Here is a 19,151-nt window from a genome sequence, read left to right as displayed (position 1 = left end):
GCGTGCTCTTGGTTTTTGGGGTAGATTCCTGTGGTTCATCGCTTACATACAACACCCAGTGCTCATCCCAGCAAGTGCCCTCCTCAATGCCCATCACCCATTTTCCCTTCTCCCCCACCCCCCCTTTTTAAAAATGTTTATTTTTGAGAGAGAGAGAGAGAGCACGCATACACATGAGTGGAGGAGGGGCAGAGAGAGAGGGAGACACAGAATCCGAAGCAGGCTCCAGGCTGTGAGCTGTCAACACAGAGCCCAGTGTGGGGCTCGAACTCACTAGCCGTGAGATCGGGACATGAGCTTAGTTGGACGCTTAACCAACTAAGCCACCCAGGCGCTCCTGTGGCTTCTTTCCGCCCACTCCCCACCCCCCAGATTTCCAAGCTCTTGTATAGAGCAATCCTATGAAACCTATAAGCCACAAAGAGTATCCCCTGCTTTCCAAAAGTTCATGTCCCACCACTTTTACAAAAAGACCTACACTGGTACCTATTTTCACTAAAGGAAAGAGATCTGAAGATTTTCACTTTTATGAAAAGAGCCGTTACTGTACTAATGTAGGTCTTGTGTAAAGGCGAGGCGAATTAACTTGAACTTTCGGGAAGGGGGGGGGATACCTGTATTCTAACCTGTGCCTGACCGGTTCACCCTGTGAAGCCTTTGTGAGTCTGCTTCTGCTGTTGTCTGTGACCGTCTACTAGTCATTGTCTGAAAAATCACTTGCGGGCATTCTAGATGACAGTTCCTTACCCCAGAGGATTTATGTTTGTTTCTGCCAGACGTCTCAGCTAAGAAGTACCCTGCAACACAGATGATACAAACCTGGGCCACAAACCTGAGCCAAGGGCCAGCCTGTGTCCATGAATTCTTGGGGTCCACTTTTTTCTCTCCTTTGGTCTTGTGCTCCCCTCAGTGTTATTTAAAAAAAAAAATTTTTTTTAATGTTTATTTTTGAGAGAGAGAGACACAGAATCTCAAACAGGTTCCAGGCTCTGAGCTGTCAGCACAGAGCCTAACACGGGGCTTGAACTCACGAACCGTGAGGTCATGACCTGAGCCAAAGTCGGGTGCTTCACTGACAGAGCCACCCAGGCGCCCCTCCCCTCAGTGTTTAGAACATCTTCTCTGCAGTCTTCTGGGTCATCCTTACTGGAGCTTGTAGTTTGGTGGGATCCCAGCTCCTGTGAGATTTCCCACCTTGGGCAGGCTTGGCCTTGACTTCTGTCTGCTTGTCCCTACAAGATTACAAATAGGAAACTCAAGTTTGTTGGCATAAGCAAATGCCCTCAGAGCAAAAGTAGCTTCCATGCCCCATGTACCTTTCCCTTAAATTTCTGGCGTGATGTGTCCTTTAACTGTATTATATTGGCTATTTGATGCTTTTACGATTTTTTAACTACCTCTTTTCAGCAGAAGAATCCAAATAATGTGGTTTCTCCCTCCAGAAAACTGGCCCACAAAGCCAAGCCGAGACTCAAACCCAGCTCTCTTTGATTCCAAAATCTAAGTATTAAATAACGACCGTGATGTATCCTAGTCTCTCTGGTCATTTTTATACCCTGATGAGAATGTCAGAGACTGTTAATTGGCTCTCAATATCCATTCTTCTCTCTTCCTTTATACTTGAATTGTTTCAATGACTTAATTCCTCTTCTTATTTAGTAAGTGAGGATTTTAAAGCTTCAATTATGGGAAACACAGGAGTCTTTAGTAAAATAGTTTTTTTTTGTTGTTGGGCATGATGTACCAGCTAAGGCACAACATTTCCCAGTCTCCCTTGCAGCCCTTCCATGTGGCTTAAGCTGTGACTAACGAAATGTTGTATGGTGCAGTAGTTCTGGGAGGAAGGAGTCTTCTCTTCCTGCAAAATAACGATGGCTGGAGTTCTAGCAGCCATCTTAGACCATGAGGATGGGGGCCACAGCCAAAGAATAGTGAGCCGGAAGCAGCCTGGGTTCCCGATGACTTCAGGGCCACCGTACCTGCCCATCCTGGATCTCTAAAGAAATAAAAACTATCTTGTCTAGGCTACTAATAACGTTGAGATTTTTGAATCCAAATGGACACAGACGAAGGAGAGTCAAAAACAATCTCAAGCTAAGGGACTTGGCTGACGATTCTTTTCTCAGTCTTTTCCAGCTCACCATGCAGTGGCCCAGGGCTCCCTCCTCTCTCCAACCCCCCTCCCTAAACAACACACAAACCAGTCCGGGCCCAGCCTTATAAATATTGATTTTATAGAAAGGACCAATTCAAAACTGGTCAGATGCCACACACCAGAAGCTTCCAGAACCACAAGGATGAAAATCCAAAACCAAAAAAAAAAAAAAAAAAAAAAAAACACAAAAAACCCCAAACAGAACAAACGAGAATACCCCAGACCAAACTGCCTGAAAAATCAAGGTCTCAGGTGACCAAAGGATTCTAAAGAAACTCACGTGGCTGGGGCTGGAGAGACCCCAATGCCTGAACAAGTACCCAGAATGGAAGGAAAAACAATCCGGAAATTCAAACCCACAGTCCCTGCCCACCGGCCCCCCACGCTGTCAAGAGCGAGGCAAAGGGCTTCACAGCTTTTTTTTTTTGGGGGGGGGGTAGAGAAGCGATGGCAATAGTTTAAATAATGGGAGATGGGGAATTTTTATATTTCAGCTTTATTTTCTCTTCTTTAGGGGAAGCGAAGAGACTGGTAGCTTTAGGTTAAGAAGAAAACAGTGATTTTTTTTTTTTTTTTTATTGTTTTAATGGGGAAAACGTCTAGAAATGGCAGGTTGCCGTGAAAAGTGCCACATCCGATCTGTGATCTGATGGCCCCCAATTCCTAAAGAGGAGGTGAGCCCTGGTGTGGCAGGTCAGGAGAGATACTGGCTTTGCATGCTGCAGCCTCTTGGGAGAACACAGCTCCAGAGACAAAGAACTGGCTGGCATGGGATGGGGGCGGGGGGTGCAGCAGAAGGGGGCCAGAATGGGGGAACCCTTAAGTAGTACCAAAATTAGCTGCCGTCTGCTCCCTGCTGGTGGGTCCCTGGGGTGTGGAGTGGCAAGGAGGGTGTTGGGGCTGAACGGAGAAGAAACTGAGATGCTGATAAAAACCACCCTGCTCGAGGGGTCCACGGGCCCTGGGTCTGAAGAGTAGAAAACCAATAGGGGTCGGGTCGGTCGGAGTGCCTTCTCAATCATCCCCCTGAACCCCATCTCGGTTCTGGAAGGGGATCAACACCGCCCAGTCCTGGCCCTGGGCTCCCAGGGGGCAGGGGGAGGGGTGGGCACGGTGGGCTCTCCCCCCACCCCTCCCCCGGCTTCACCTCCCTTCCTCCCGGCCGGCCCGGCCCCCGCCCGGCCCGTTGCAGGGCAGCACCCAGTTGTTATCGTGCAGACCCAGGCGGCAGCCAGGCGTCTCGCGGTCCGCTCGGCGGCAGCACATCCAGTAGGAACGTCCGTAAGGCAGGTCGTGGTGGTAGGGCTTCGGGTGCCAGCGGCAGAGCGACACGTCACCCTTCTCGTATCTCTTGCGGCACTGCTTGCAAGGGTCATCGCGATACAGGGGGTCGCGGCTCCAGCGCGAGTCTGTGGCCCGCACACCGAACGCCTCAATGATGCCCTTGAAGTGGTGGCAGGTGCACTTGAGGGCCGCCAGGGCCCGCGTGGGCAGGAAGCTGAAGATCTTCACCAGCACGTGCTCGGGCAGCAGCAGCATGTACTGCCGCGGCTCCAGCAGCCGCTGGATCTTGAAGCGGATCTCCAGGAAGTCGTGCGACACGTGCCGATACAGGCGGCACAGGGAGGTGTCCGCTGTCCCCTCAGCGTCGTCCGGGCCTGGCGCGGTGGTGGGGGAGTCGGCTGGGGGCGGCTCGGGGGGCCCGTCCGGACCCCGGGACTGGAGGAAGAAGAGCTGGCCCGGTGGGGGCGGCTCCTCGGGGCTGACCGTCAGGCACACCGTCTCCTCTTTCACATTCTTGGTGCCATCCTTGCCAAAGAAGATGCACTCGTCCACCACACCCGTCACTACCACGTCCACGTGGAAGCCTGACGCGCCGCAGTCCCGGGCAGGGGGTGGAGGGGGCGCCGGGGGAGTGTCCTCAGGCCTGGCAGGGACCGGGCTCTCCCCCTCGCTGGCTTCATCCGCCCGAGCCAGAAGGAACTCCACATTGCTGGGCAGGGCATCCCGAGAGGGGCTGATGAGCTGGTACAGGTCACAGGTGATCTTGTCCTTGGCTCGGGCCCCGGGGCCTGGGCTGCCAGGGTAGGCACAACCGGGCCGGCCGCTGCTCCCGTTGGGCAAGCTGCCGTCGGGCGCCCGGGGCTCTCGGCCGTTGGAGATACGAAAGGCGATGCGCACCTCCCCTGGGCCGGGCCCAGGCCGCTCCTCTTTGCGGAGGCCTTTGGCTGGAGGGCTGTCCCGCTGGGCCTCAAAGTGGGCCACTGCCTCAGCTACGCGGCTACAGTCCCCGCCACCAGACCTCCGCTCGGACCCCAGCCCTTTGGCAGGCCCACCCTGCTCAGCCGACACGAAGACCACAGGCGCCGGGGTGCCGGGGCGTGGGTAGTTCTGCAGGGCCAGGGCGGCCCGCTGTTCCACCAGGGCCACCATCTCGGCCACAGAGAGCAGGTCTACATCCTCACCAGCTGAGGCCGGGGCCCCTTCAGTGGCAGGGGGCCCCTCTCGGCCCCCTGGGTCCGGTGGAGCCTTAGTAGGCTCAAGACAGCGCCTCCTCCGCTTGGCCTTGGAGCTGTCACTGCCCCAGTGCCCCTTGACCTTCATGGAGCTGGCCCGGCTGCCCCCACCACACTGGTGGGCCACAAAGAAGGCCACCTTCTCCTTTGTATTCCCGGGCTTGATCACGTACCACGTGTCCAGCAGGACTCGCCCCTCATCGCCAGCAGCTGCTGCGGAGAGGAGCGGGGCAGGCTGGGAGGCAGGGGCCTCCGTGGCCAAGGTGGGCGGGGTGTTCTCTGAGTGGGCAGGCCCGTGGTCTGGCTCGGCCCCGCTGCCCGGCTCTGGGCAGGCTGATGGCTTGAGGGCCGCGGCAGGCGGGCGCGGCTGGTTCTGGGAGTAGGTGCCAAAGGGCCGGGGGCACCAGAGCTGGAAGGGCAGGAGGCCGCTGCGGTCCATCCTGGGAAACGGTAGCAGACAGGCCGGGGTTCACCGCATTTCAGGACCTGCCTGGATGGTCAGGGGAGGCTCCGCAGGCCACCTGGAGACAGGGAAGAGGAGGTTGGGGAGGTGGGGGAATAGCTTGCCCTCCTCCTACCACCCCGGCCTCAACCTCTTCTGAGGGGACAGACCAACTTAGACCACTGAGAACTCTACTCCTGCCCCGCTGCACAGGTGAGCAAAGGGAGGGCTGCAGAGGGGATGAGAGCCGGTCTTTAAACACCCAGAAGGTAACCAGAGCCGGCAGCCTGTCGCAACCATGCAGGTCGTACTCCGTGGCCCGACTGCCCTCACTCACGATCCAGAGGTCTCCTGCTACCATAACCCTGGACTCTAGTGAAAGCAGCAACTGACAGGTCCTCCTTTGTCTCCTTGCTCACCCAACAGCCAGTTCCTCAAAAGACAAGAATTCCCAGCCCTACCCACAGCTACGGCTACTTGAGCCCACGGAGGAAGGAATGAGGTAGGCTGGGCAGGGGGAGAAAATCCAAGGTCACAGCCAGCCAGGCCCTTAAGAAATCGGCTCTTCACTTTGTTCAAGTCGTGGGGCTCCCTGAGACACCCTCAAAGCTGTGTGTCCTCGCCCAGAAAGAACGCACACACTCGCACAAGACCGTGCAGGTGATTAGTTCCGTTAGGCACAGCCACAGACCTCTGGGATAAGAAGGCCTGCTCTGGTGGACACAGGTCAACTGAGTGGGGAAGGGTTTACTTGGCGTAACACCAGGCCCTCAAACTTGGTTTCAGGACTTTTCAATTCAGGGCTCTCTTAATGACGACCGTTTTATTTTGCGACGACTTTGTGCATGACCCACTCTGGAGACAATTCTGCCACTGAGTCTGACGTGACCGCTTTGCACTGCAGGACCACCAGGCAGCACATCCCTCCGTCTCAATCGTTCCCTGGGCCCATCTCCCTCCAGGCATCTTGAAACCAAAATACTCTCCAAACCTCCAACCTCCCACGTGCCCATAGACCAGGGGTCAGCAAACTACAGCCCATTGCCTGTCTCTGCAAATAAAGTTTTACTGAAACATGCTCATCTACCTATGGCTGCTTGCATACTACAATGGCAGAAGAGTTGCAACAGAGGACATACGGCCTTGCAAAGTCTAAAATACTCATTATCTGGCCCTTTATAGAAAAAGTCAGCTGACCCCTGCACTACAGACTATTCCAGGGGTCCCGAATTCTAAATTCAGGCAATTCCACAGACACCACTAAAAATTCCATCATTTCGTGGTCCTGTGGACAGCATTCAAAATCCAGACAGCCTCCAAACACCCACAGACACCAGTCACAAAGAGAGTCCTAATCCTAAAAATACTTATCCCTCATAATCCATGATCCCACCTTCCCCTCAAATACTTACAACCCCTGCTGAAATCCCAGTTCTTTGTTTCAAACAAGAATCACCATACAACCCCTAAAACCTATAGAGGACGAAGTCTACCATTCATCAATACATCCAAATGCTCAGGAATAGACACACAAACATAGCAAAAGCCATTTTCTATAGATGCTCTACAGATCACTCTACAACTTGGCTACCCTCTGAAATCCTCCATTCAGACCCTACCCTTATCTTCAGAATATATGCCTTCCCCCAAATATCCAGACTCTCTCCAAACCTAATTTAAATTCCTAAACCTATAAATATCCCCTCCAGCACAGAAGGCTCCAATCTCAAGGAACCCCTCGCAAATCCCATGTCTACCAAGGACTCCGATATTCACAGTGATTTCCCAACCTCACAGATACCCCCAAAAGAGGAGTCTCCTGAAATCCTATACTCCCCTTCAAATACTTCCTAAACCTCTACATGTATTTCCTAATTCCACACAAGCCCTTCGACTGAAAAAAAAAAAAAACAAAAAACAACCTAAAACATAAAAGCTCCCTAACACATAAGACTAATCCCAAACCTTATATTTTTCAAAGTCCCCCAAACCCCCAAATGCTCCCAAAGAATCCTCACAACTGACATGTGCTTATTGCGTGTTCGCTGGAGCTTATTAGATACTGTTCTAACAATTCCTGCTAATCCTCCTCGGTCCCGATGAAGCAGGTTAGCGTATTAATTAGTTCCTGTGTCCAGATGAGACACAGAAAGGTTTAACCCCAAATCGAGGGTCAGACAGGTAGGAAGAAGTTGAGGCGGCGAAAGCCCAGGCATTCTGGCTCCAGCATCGGTACCCCTGGATTCTTTATTTTGTTCCTAAGTCTCTCCGTGAGCTCCTCAAATCGCAAACCCACCAGACATCTCAAACCACAAAGGAGACCCCTACAATACAACCGAAACTTCCACATTACGAACGAACCCAAACCCAAACCCCAAGGCTCCCCCTAAGCTCAAGGGAACCCCAAGTATCCCCCACACCCACGCAAACACTTTCTCAAGCCCCCAAATAACAATTAACTGCGAAGGGAGCCCCAAATTTTGAACTGTCCCCCCATTCGGACGACCCCCGAAACCTAGACACGCCCCCAAAGGGCCCTCACCCTCGAGCCCCGCCCCCCTGCGGCGGGAGAGGGAGGCAGCACATACGCATGCGCGCGCAAGAGACGAGGGCCCGCCCCCTCACTCCTTCTCTCCGGACGTCGCGTGGTGGCGCGCGACTACTTTCTCTCCGCCCCTTTGTTGACAGACGCGCGCGTGACGCCCCCAGCCAATGAGCGGCTGCCGTTCGGGGCCATGCCCATATAAGGAATGGCTTGGCGAAGGGGCCTAACTTCGAAAGAGGGAGGAGTAGGCGAGAGGTGAAGGGGGTGTGGAAACAGCGGAGTGTAAGAGAGCGTGGAACAATTCCCAACTTCTTGCTAAAACGGAGGATCAAGGCCAGGACAGAGGCCACGGTATTCAGGGATAGGTACATTACACGGCTTTCCCTCTAAACAGGAGCCCCGATTGACAGTTGAGATTTAAAGGGCCGGGCAGCTTCAGGATTGAGGGCAGAAGGAACCGGGCAGAAAGATCTGAGTGCCCAGGTTTGGTTGGGAACCCTGGAGACCGAGATTTCCAGTGGGGGAAACTGGGCAGCTGGGCAGCGGGATCACATCATCCTTGAAAAACAAATGGCAGAACTCTGCGATGCCTCCCCACCCGCCTTCCCCACCTCTGTCGCGGCACTGAGTCTAAAAGCCTCTGGGCTTGGCATTCAAGGCTCAAGCTGTGTGTCCAAATGGACCTCTCCATTCAGCCTTTGCAACCAGGCGCCCCAAATCTGACTCAGACTTAGTACAAGGAAAGAATATTAAATACTTTCAATAATGCTTTTTAAATATTAGTTACCTGTTAAAATGATAATACTTAGGATATAATTTAAATAAATTACTTAAAATTAACTTCATCTCTTTCTTTTGACTTTTTAAAAAATGTGGCTACTAGAAGATTTTAAATTACCCATACGGCTCGCTTTATGTTTCTACTAAACAGGGCTCACCTAGATCCTTACAAAGCCAGGCTGATTGAAGAGATATCCAAAGTGACTCCACTGCAGCCATCTGTCCAAGTGTCACCTGTCTGTCCTTCCACCACCCTGCCCCAGCCGTGCCTGCTTCCACCAATCCTGCACATCACAGCCAGAAGGATCTTCAAGCACAAACCTGACCCTGTCACTACCCTGTACAAAACCTACCATGAATGACTCCCTGGTGCCCTTGGGAAAAAGCCCCGGTACCCTACAAGTCCAACCTCACCCCTCCTCACTCCTCCACACCCCCAGTGGACCCCGGAGGGCACCAGATCTGGCATAGAGAGTGGTTTGAGTACTTGCAACCCTGTCTGACCCTCAGTAGAAACTATTATCCTCTCCAGTGTAAGAATAAAGAAACAGAAGCCAGACAGGTGGCCTACGCAGAACTGGTGCGAGTGGGAGCAGGGATAGGAATCCAGGGAATCTGATTCTAGAACGCTGTGCCCCATTGCTTTGCTATATATTCTCTGGGGTACTAGCTCCGCCATTCCTTTCTCTAAGAAGCGAATCTCCGAGCCTGGATCAGACTCCCCCTCTGCGCTCCCCCCCTCGGGCGCCTTGCTGTGACTCCTCAAAGTCACCGAACTCTTCCCTTCCATGGTCTTTGCATTGGTTCTTCCCACTAACTGGAATGCTCTCCCTCCAGATCTCCACGTGGCTCAGTCCTTTAATCCATTTGCTTTGCTCAAATGTAAATGTAACAGGGAGGGCTTGCCTGAGCTCCCTTCCGGGGAAACCTCCCACCTGCCCAGAGAAGGATCTCGGACGAGTCCCAGCCCTGCCCATGCTGAGTCATCACTGTCTCTACAGATGGATTTGTCTCTTCTGCTGGACAGTGAACCCAGAAGGGCCAGAGCAGTCATGGTCATTACGGTGTCCCCAGCAGCACTGCCCAGCGTTGAGACTGAATGGATGGACCTCCCCTGCAGCTCCCTGTCTTAAACTTTACGAGGCCTGGCAGTGTAGACTCTGTTTCACAGCCAGATTCTGTCTGTGTCCGAGGTCACTGGGGCAGAATTTTCTAACTTCCCACACACTGAACCCTCCACATGGCCCTACCCGAGGTCAGCTTTCAGAGAATGCTCCATGAAGGTCCAATACTGTAAAACATCGTGACCCAGAAGACTGAAAGTTGAAAAGAAAAGAAAAGAAAAGAAAAAGACCAGACAAATACGAACCAAGAGACAAGTAGAAGAGTGCCAATACCGTTTAAAAAAAAACGGCGGGGCCCCTGGGTGGCTCAGTCGGTGAAGCAATGGACTCCTGCTTGCGGCTCAGGTCATGATCTCGCGATCTCGTGGTTTATGGGTTCAAGTCCCACGGCAGGGAGCCTGCTTGCGATTCTCTCTCTCTGCCCCTCCCCCGCTCCTCCGCTTGTGCAACCCTGAAAGCGCAAGCCCACGTGCATTCGCTCTCAAAATAGATAAACAAACCTTAAAACGTTTAAAGAAAAAAAGAAAGAAAAAAGAAATAGCAGCATCTGACAAAAGCAAGAGGTATCGGTACACACAAAGTTGGTAACAAAACAAACCGACCCATCATAGACGAACGTTCCCGATCCATGCTAATAACACGCTGGCGTCAAAATATATAAAGCCAGAAAACAGGACGGCAAACAGTCTGGCCACTCCACAATTGTGGTGGGAAACCGCAAAGCATCTCCCCAGAAGAGACGGGCTGGACAGATGAAATTAGTAAGGAACTGAACCACACCATCAACACCCGTGGTGGAAAGATCCCAACAGTTGGAGAATCCCCTAGCTGACATTCAGAGGCCCTCCTGTGTGCTGGCTTGGAGTTGGGCGCTGGGGACACAGAGATGACACTGAGCTCACCACGAGGAGCTCATGAGAAAGGGGGCAGACGTCCAAATAAACAGTCGTGACCCACATGAATGTATCAGGAGAGAAAATGTCGATCAACGACGGCGGTTCACCCTCGAGCACTCGCTGGTTGCCAGGCTTGGCTCGGAGCGTTTTACGGATATTAACTCACTTCATTCTCACATCACCTCGCCATTTCTGACCTCGTTTCAAGGAAGTGGAGGCACAGAAGGGCGAAGTAATTGCCCTCAGACACAGCTTTGTGAAAGGAGTTCACGAAGTACCAGCAGCTTTATTCACCGAGCAGCACTTTGTGTGGATCAAGTTACTCCGTCCTCAAAAACTGCAGTCCCCCCAGCAACAGCCACATACATCCTCCTTTCCCTTCCCGATTTTTTTTTTTTTTTTTTTGAGAAAGAGAGAGAGAGAGAAGAGAGAGCGCGAGCGCATGTAAGCAGGGGAGAGGGGCAAAGGGAGAGGGACTGAGAATCCTAAGCAGACTCCAAGCTCAGTACAGAGCCCCATGGGGGGGCTCGATCTCATGATCCTGCGATCATGGCCTGAGCTGAAATCAAGAGTCGGATGCTCAACCGACGGAGCCATCCAGGGGCCCCCGATTTGCTTTTTTCCTTAGCACATATCACTATCTAATATACTATAAACTTTGTCTATAAAGTTTGTCGGTCTCCCCTCACTAAAACGCAAGCTCCCGCAGGACTGGTGGTTTCGTCCACTTTACTTCACTGCTAGATCCCCAGCTTTTAGAACAGCACTGAGCACTTGGCGACTCAGACCGTTCTCCCTGGAACAGTGGCCCCTGGGAGTGTGTTAGCAATGTAGTCTTGGGGCACCCGAGTGGTTCAGTCGGTTAAGCTTTAAGCCTCTGACTCTTGATTTCGGCTCAGGTCATGATCTTACAGTTTGTGAGTTTGAGCCCCAGGTCGAGCTCTGTGCTTGACAGTGAGGAGCCTGCTTGGGAGTCTCTCTCTCTCTCTCTCTCTCTCTCTCTCTCTCTCTCTCTCTCTCCCTCTCTCTCTTCCCCTCCCCTGCTCTCTCTCTCAAAATAAATAAACTTAAAAGAATAAGTAAATACAATAAAAAATGAAAAAAAAAAAAAAAGGGAACGTAGTCTCATAGTCTCGGGCTCTGCCCTACACCTGCTGAGTCGGAATGTGCCCTTTGACAAACTCTCTTGGGGATTCGTATGCACGTTTAAATTGGAGAGGCAATGCCCTAACACATCAGAGATATGCGACGCATATTTGTTGGAACAAACTCCTAACCCTGCCACACTGCCCTTCTTCCCTTGGGCTACTGGGGACCTCTTGGGAAAAGCTGGCTGGTTCCAGACAAGCCCCCGTGGGGAAAGCCTGCCCCCAGCACCTCCTCCAGGAATTATTCGGGAGTGCCCTCCCAAGCTATTCAGGATCTCTTCCTCCTGAGGCCTCCTCTGGCAGCACCTGTCACCTGTCACTGCGGAATGACAATGACCTGGGTGAGGGCCCATCTCCCCTCCACCCTGTGGGTTTCTGGAAGGCTGGGACCTCTCCTCGAAGGCACAGATGCTCCAGCCTCCGCACTTGGCTCAACTGGCCTAGTTTAGCTCTTCTGGCTCTATCCTTTCCACGGTAGCCAGAGAGACTGCTCCAAACAGAAATCAGACCACATCACTCCCCTGCTGAAAACCTTTCTGTGAGAGGCGCAAGTCTGCAAAAGCAAAAATACCTGTCCGGGAACCCTTCTCAGGAAGCTACCGGAGGATTTGCTTCTCCAATATGAAAACAGTGAACGAAGAAAAAGGGAGCTATCGGATCAAAGAACTAAGCGTAGCCCCGGAAGCGAGGCAAAAGGAATCCCCACATGAAGGTAAAGGGACAGCCTGGGAGGACAGCGCGGTGCAGGAGGTCTAGGGAGAACCCGTTCCCATCAATGCACAAAGAAAGGAGGAAGGCTAACAATTCGCAAGCTAAGTGCACATCTTAAGAAGTTGGAGACAATGTCAACTACAGCAGGAGAAAGCAAAGAAAGGAGAAAGGCAACAAAAAGTGGATGCCTGGGCCCCCTCACTCTGACTCACGGTGATGTCCCCACCAACCCCCGCCCTCGGGGCGCCTCCATCCCAGGGATAGGGCTGTCAGGGTCACGGCAGCACAGGGCTGGGCACAGAGCAGGTGCTCAGGGAATGCACTGGTCCACCGTCCCGCAGGAATCGGTGGCTTCTTACCAGAGCTCTGTTCCTGGTCCTGCTGCTTCTGTCCCCCACCCTCTCCACCCCCACTCCTGCCACCATTCGGTCCACAACCTTGATTCATCCAGGCCCCTTTCTCGGCTTTTTGGCCTCAGGGTCTGCTGGGCTCTGCCTCCCTCTCAAATTTTCCTTCCCAACAGCTCCCTAGTGATAGGAATCATCCAAATCCTCAGGATCTAGAGATTCAAGATGCAGAAAGAATCCAGGCAGGGCCTGCAGACACCCCAGCTTTCCCACTTTTCCCTATGTGCCCATAGGCAGGGTGCTTAACCCTCGGTGCCTCAGTTTCCTCCGCTGTAAAATGCAGATAATAACAATACCCACCCACGGGCTGGTTGATGATTCACTGAGATCAACCTTGGTACAGGGCTCAGTGTCAGCTAGGCACCAAGGAGAGGCTCAGTGTTCAGTCTCTGGGATTATTATTTTTTTCAATGTTTATTAAAAAAAATTTTTTTTTCAATGTTTATTTATTTTTGAGAGACAGAGAGTCAGAGCATGAGCAGGGAGGGGCAGAGAGAGACACACACACACACGCAGAATCTGAAGCAGGCTCCAGGATCTGAGCCATCAGCACAGAGCCTGATGCGGGGCTTGAACTCATGAACAGTGAGATCCTGACCTGAGCCAAAGTCAGACACTTAACCGACTGAGCCACCCAGGTGCCCCTGGGATTATTATTTTTTTTATGTTTGTTTATTTTTTTTTTAATTTTTTTTTCAACGTTTATTTATTTTTGGGACAGAGAGAGACAGAGCATGAACGGGGGAGGAGCAGAGAGAGAGGGAGACACAGAATCGGAAACAGGCTCCAGGCTCTGAGCCATCAGCCCAGAGCCCGACGCGGGGCTCGAACCCACGGACCGCGAGATCGTGACCTGGCTGAAGTCGGACGCTTAACCGACTGCGCCACCCAGGCGCCCCTATGTTTGTTTATTTTTGAGACAGAGAGAGAGAGAGAGAGAGACAGAGACAGAGACAGAGAGAGAGAGAGAGAGAGAGAGAACAAGTGGGGGAGGGGCAGAGACAGAGGGAGACAGGCTCCAGGCTCTGAGCTGTCAGCACAGAGCCCAGTGCAGGGCTCGAACTCAGGAACACACCACGGGATGATGACCTGAGCGGAAGTCAAGACACTTCACCGAAGTCAGACACTTAACCCACGGAGCCACCCAGGCGCCCCCAGGCTCTGGGATTATTAAGAGAACGTGAGACTACCTAACAGTTTGGAAATCACTGGCCGAACCAAAGACTCCGTCCCTCTTTATTTAAGAACTCTGAAGTGAAACTGACCCTAGTCCCTCATAGTAACCAAAATATGGACATTCCTTTGTTCCTGTCGTGTACTGGGTCTCCCCTATTAATGAAACAGATATTTACAGAGCAGGTACTGTGTGCCAGCCGCTTGTTCCGGGCACTGGGGATATGCAGGGAAAAAGAGATAAAAATCCTCGCCTTCCTGGGGCTCACATACTAATTGGAGGCAGTAACAGTAAAAATAGAGTAAGTTAAGTTCCAAGGTGGCAAGCGCTATGGGGAAACAAATACGGCGAGTAGGAGGACTGGGAGTGGAAGTGGAAATTATGATCTTTTTTTGTTGTTGTTAAGTTTATTTATTTTTGAGGGAGAGAGGAGGGGAGAGAACGTGAGCCGGGGAGGGGCAGAGAGAGGAGAGAGAGAATCCCAAGCAGGCTCTGTGCCGTCAGATCTCACAAACTATGAGATCATGACCCGAGCCAAAATCAAGAGTCAAAATCAAGAGTCAGATGCTTAACTAACTGAGCCACCCGGGAGCCCCATAGTGAGGGTTATGATCTTAATCGAGGGGTTAGAATGGCATCATGGAGCAGGTGACAAGCCAGGAAAACTTGTACTTTTAGGAATAATACAGCATTACCAGAGCTACTAGAAATATACCATTAGAACTGGTAAAAATAGGGGCAGCTGGGTGGCTCAGTCAGTTAAGCTTCCAATTCATGATCTCGGCTCAGGTCTTTAATTTTTTTTTTTTAGTGTTTATTTTATTTTTGAGGCGGGGGAGGGGCAGGGGGAGAGGGAGAGGGAGACAAAGAATCCGAAGCAGGCTCCAGGCTCCGAGCTGTCAGCACAGAGCCTGACATGGGGCTCGAACTCACGGACCGCGAGATCTTGACCTGAACTGAAGTCAGATGCTTAACCGACTGAGCCACCCAGGCGCCCCGGCTCAGGTGTTGAGCTCAGGTGTTGATCATAGGACCGTGAGTTCAAGCCCTGCATTGGGCTCCATGCTGGGCATGAAGCCTACTTTAAAAAAAAAGAAAAGAAAAGAAATGGTAAAAATATCATTGTATGAGTAAGCTTCGGACAGGCGCAGGCTGAAAAACACACTTAAGATTTTAAGAAAAGGCAAAATGACTTGGAAGGCAGGCACATTTCCCAAGACGGACAAATAAAGGAAAGGGGGAGCAAAGTGTCACCTTACCCCAGGGGACCCCAGATGTGACATACACGCACAGGGACAAGTGAGAGGCTGGCACGCTTTACCCCCAAAGCAATAAGTTTTCAGATAACTCACTGAGAGCTGAAGACAAAGGGTTAAAGACCCCTGAAAGCAAGGACAGCAGGCAAAGCTAGCACGAGGGGCTGCAAATGAATCAGTAAGAGAAATCCCAAACCCGAAAAATGAGCACGAATGTCACCAATGCTGTGACAACAGCAAGCTCCCCAGGGGCAAGGTGTCAGTCTACACATAGGAGGTGCTCCATCAACACTGTGAACTACTCAAGGAAGGAACCCCCATTTTCTGGAAGAGGAAACCGAGGTCCAGAGGGGTTAAGTGACTTGCCCAGAGTCACACAGCTAGTGTGTGATGGGGCCAGGATTCAAATCTGAGCATTCTGGTTCCAAAGCGTATGCTCAATAGTTTCTTTCTCGAAAGAATAAAAATCATAAAAACACCTCATACTTCGTATTCACTAAACATTTTATATACGTTACCTTCTCATCTCCTTACAAGAGCCCCGTGCTTGGAATGTGGCCCCAGGTTACACAAGAAAACTCGAGGGCCAGAGGGGGAATGCAACTTGGCCAAGGACACACAGCGCAGAGGAAGGGCTTTGTACCCCGGTGTACCTGAGGCCAGTGCTTTTCAGCATAAACTTTCCCATCAGAGTCAGAAAACTTATGTGATAAACTCAGGAAGCCTCACAACAAATGAACCAAACTGTTTCAAGATGAATTACAAAGTTACCTAACTGCCCCGGGGGAGGCTGGAATGACCCAAAGGTTGGGGTAAGAAAACACAGTTGTTGGAAATATTTCCTATTCACTGAGATACCTGGAGCTGGGCCAGGCTGGGCATTGGGAAGTGAATTATTTATATTTGGCTGGCGATGGGAATGGGGACAGATTGAGTCTCTGAGCAAACCCCCCTTGGGGAGTCGCCCTTGAACATGGGAGCCTACGGGTAGTGGGTGGGACACCAGAAGGGTGAGATAAGGGGGAAATCTGTGAGAGAACGAAAAGGAGGCAGACTGGCTGATGTCTCCCTCACTGGTCGCTGTCTTCCACTTTCTCTCTCGAGTCTGTTTCCCGCTCCCGCTCAAAAAATGCTAACTCATGTGTATTGAGCACTTACTCCAAGAACTTTACGTGCTGACCTCCCTGGATCCTCTAACCTTCCTAGGGTTACCGATCCCATTTCCTAGTTAAGGAGAAGTCAAAAGACTTGCCCAAGGTCACCCAGCAAATGCCAGAACCACAATTCAAACTGAAGACTGCCTCTGTTCTCGAGTCTCTGCCCTACTCTTGGCGTTTCAGTACAAGGCAAAGGGACTGAATTGCAGCGGTGAAAGCAGATTCTGGGCCAGTATGCCTAGCTTGGAATCCTGAGCCTACCATGCAATGCTGGATGACATTAGGAAAGTTGCTTAAGTTCTCTGTGCCTCTGCTTCCTTTCTGTAGAATGGAAATAGTAACAGCACCTACACCTTAGGGGTGTTGCCAGAATTAAATGAGTTAATATGCACCAAGAGCTAAGAGAAGGGCCAGGCACTTCCTAAACCATAAATGTCAGCTGTAATCCACTGAGGAGAGCCCGGGCATGGCATGCTTCTTAGCCGGGATATGCCCAGAGCAGTGCCAGGTTTTGAGAAACTGCCTCCGGGGTTGGACTGATAAGGAGGGAATCCATCAGCACCTGTGACCCAGTCACATTCCTGGGGTGGGGAACTTCCCACCAACAGCTCTGAGACTGGGGACTTATTGCAAGAGAGGGTAACAATCTTAAGAGGCCCTCCCTCTTCTCAGTGGCAAGTTGTTCCCACAACTCAGATACCAAGTTTCAGAGAAGGGAGACTTGTTCAGGTCACCGAGGAGTGACCGAATGAGATCTGAAGGCTGGACCGCCAGTACACATCAACCACTACACTTTTCGAGATCCCACTGGAGAAACGCGAGTGCAAAAGGTTCTCTCTGTGGCCCTTTCTGGCCGTCTTATCCTAGTTCTGTGACTGTCCAGTATCTTGGGAGTCTCCGGCTGGTCTAGGCAAACTATCGTTACATCCAGGCGCCTAATCTCATGCTCTCCACCCATTCCCAGTACGGTAGCCTAACCAACACATCACTCTACCATTGATTTCTCTCCTTCCACCACCTCAGCTTGCCCTCCTGCCCCCAGTCCGATCTAGAGGCCCCAACCCACCGCAGCCACAGCTGGCTTCTCCCTCGGAGCCTACAGACCCCCTCATTCATCTAGCCCTGACTCCCATGCCTCTCCGCATCCCCCAGGCTACTCCCCCTCGAAATTGCTCCCTTCAGGGCCTCTGTCGGGACGCCCAGCCCCTTCTCCAACTCGGGACTCCCTTCCCCAGCTCGGAGCTCCCTTACAATCAATCCCAAGGCTCGACTCCCTCCCCACCTCCAAGACCCCTCCCCAGCCCCCATTCTTCTACTACTCCCTCCGGCTCCCGTTTCTCCCAAACCCCTCCCCAAAGCGATCTCTCCTCGTCCAGCCTCTTCTTTAGCCACTGCCCCTTCCTTCTCGCCACCGGCCCCGAACCTCCGCCCCAGCTTTCCAGCGTCCCCAGCCCCCGCTCGGGGTTCTCACCATCTCTCCGCGCCGCAGCTCTTCTCGGCTACGCGGGTTTCCCCCACTCGCTCCTCTCCAGCCTCCCCTTCCGGGTTCCCGCCCCGAAGCCCGCTGGGAATTGGAGTCCGAGTGGCCACGGACTACACCTCCCAGAAGGCAGCGTGATCAAGCTTGGAGGTGGAGAAAGGAAGCAAACTGGGCGGGCTGGGGAGAAGCTCGACTCTAACTCCCAGGAGGCGGAGAGGGCACTTTGCGGCGCAGGCGCAGAGAGCTCCCCGCCAGGCGCTCTGGGAGATGGAGTCCAGGCTCCTCCATTTTGGCCCGGGGCCCTTTGGAAGAAATTGAGCAAATTGCCAAGAGACGTTTGTGAGGGGTGGAGAGCGGGGGAAGAGCACGTTTAGTTATACTAATTAACATAATAAACAGTGCCCTCTACTTTCTCAGACATTTTTTCCATCGCCACCACCACCTCCTGATTTTCTTACCACCACCTCCTAATTTACAAATGATAACATTAAGTGTTAGAAGGGAGGAAAGCCCCACGAACTAGGAACTAGTCAACATCATAGAAGCTCCACGAGGGCAGGCACCTTTGTATCTCCTTCAAGCGCCCAGAACAGTGTAAATAAGCCTTGTGTAAATATGTATTGCATACTAACCATATGCCAGACACCCTGCAGACAACCCAAGTATTTTTTTTTTTAATGTTTATTTATTTTTGAGAGAGAGAGAGAGAGAGAGAGAGAGCGCGCGCGCAAGCGGGGAAGGGGCCGAGACAGAGGGAGGTACACAATCGGAAGCAGGCTCCAGGCTCTGAGCTGTCCACACAGAGCCCAACGCAGGCTGGAACTAACTCTCAGACCAGGAGATCTTGACCTGAGCTGAGGTCGGACGCTTCACCGACTGGGCCAACCAGGCGCCCCCAGACAACCCAAGTAGTATTCCAACTTCGTGAAAGTTAAGGCAAAAAGAAATTAAAACCCTTCTCCATGGCAATACAGCAAGAAAGTGATTTGAACTGAAATGTGTTGGACGCCAGGGTCTCCAAGTCTCCTCTTGGTCGTTAGATCACTTTCCCTTAAGCTGTCTTTTCCAGTCCATCCTCACGGGCCATCAGAAAGAGCTTTCTAAAAGACAGTTTGCTCTATCAAGGAGCATACACCTTCGCGAGGGGACCTGCTCCCGAAGGCCAATTCCAACGACCCTCCTCTTTGCATCTTTTCTCAATTTATGGCTCTTTAACGCAGCCACTGCTTCACTAGAGTCTCCAGGGCTGTGAGCTTCCCGACTGCGCGGGGAGGACCGCAGCGAAATCCCCAGCCTCCAGCACGATCCTTGGCACCGAGCAGGCCTCCCTCAGCTATGCGTCGAAGGCAAAAGGTGGAAT

The 19,151-nt window shown here is 52.1% G+C and overlaps 1 protein-coding gene and 2 long non-coding RNA genes across 4 annotated transcripts; 2 read left to right on the top strand and 1 right to left on the bottom strand.

Annotated features, from left to right (window-relative positions):
* Positions 1-259: 259 nt before the first annotated feature.
* On the bottom strand, positions 260-17,918 carry FBXO46 (F-box protein 46). Of its 2 annotated transcripts, XM_045047172.1 has the most exons (3): positions 17,783-17,918; positions 3,376-5,192; positions 260-1,232 (listed from the first exon to the last, which is right to left on the bottom strand). In XM_045047172.1, the coding sequence occupies exons 2-3, from the start codon at positions 5,108-5,110 to the stop codon at positions 1,144-1,146; spliced, it is 1,824 nt and encodes a 607-aa protein (XP_044903107.1). In that variant the 5' UTR covers positions 5,111-5,192; positions 17,783-17,918; the 3' UTR covers positions 260-1,143. The 2 variants fall into 2 exon arrangements, with proteins under 2 accessions (XP_044903107.1, XP_006941162.1); XM_006941100.5 differs by lacking the exon at positions 260-1,232 and having other exon boundaries at positions 2,665-5,192.
* LOC123382439 lies at positions 5,192-6,190 on the top strand. The gene is made up of 2 exons (XR_006590810.1): positions 5,192-5,326; positions 5,540-6,190. It is a non-coding gene; the product is annotated as an uncharacterized LOC123382439 (long non-coding RNA).
* On the top strand, positions 7,575-8,997 carry LOC123382438. The gene is made up of 2 exons (XR_006590809.1): positions 7,575-8,023; positions 8,590-8,997. It is a non-coding gene; the product is annotated as an uncharacterized LOC123382438 (long non-coding RNA).
* Positions 17,919-19,151: the final 1,233 nt, after the last annotated feature.

This window comes from Felis catus, chromosome E2, assembly GCF_018350175.1.
Source record: "Felis catus isolate Fca126 chromosome E2, F.catus_Fca126_mat1.0, whole genome shotgun sequence".
Classification (NCBI taxonomy): domain Eukaryota; kingdom Metazoa; phylum Chordata; class Mammalia; order Carnivora; family Felidae; genus Felis; species Felis catus.
The sequence above is the reverse complement of the archived record's forward strand: the minus strand, read 5'-3'. Positions and strand labels throughout refer to the sequence as shown.

What these genes read in the sequence shown, in the direction of transcription:
- FBXO46 (XM_045047172.1), bottom strand. Translation starts at nt 5,110, where the DNA reads ATGGACCGCAGCGGCCTCCTGCCCTTCCAGCTCTGGTGCCCCCGGCCC. An exon ending in GACGCCTGGCTGCCGCCTGG is followed by an intron (nt 1,233 to 3,375) that starts GTCTGCACGATA and finishes GTAATCTTGTAG; the next exon opens with GGACAAGCAGACAGAAGTCA.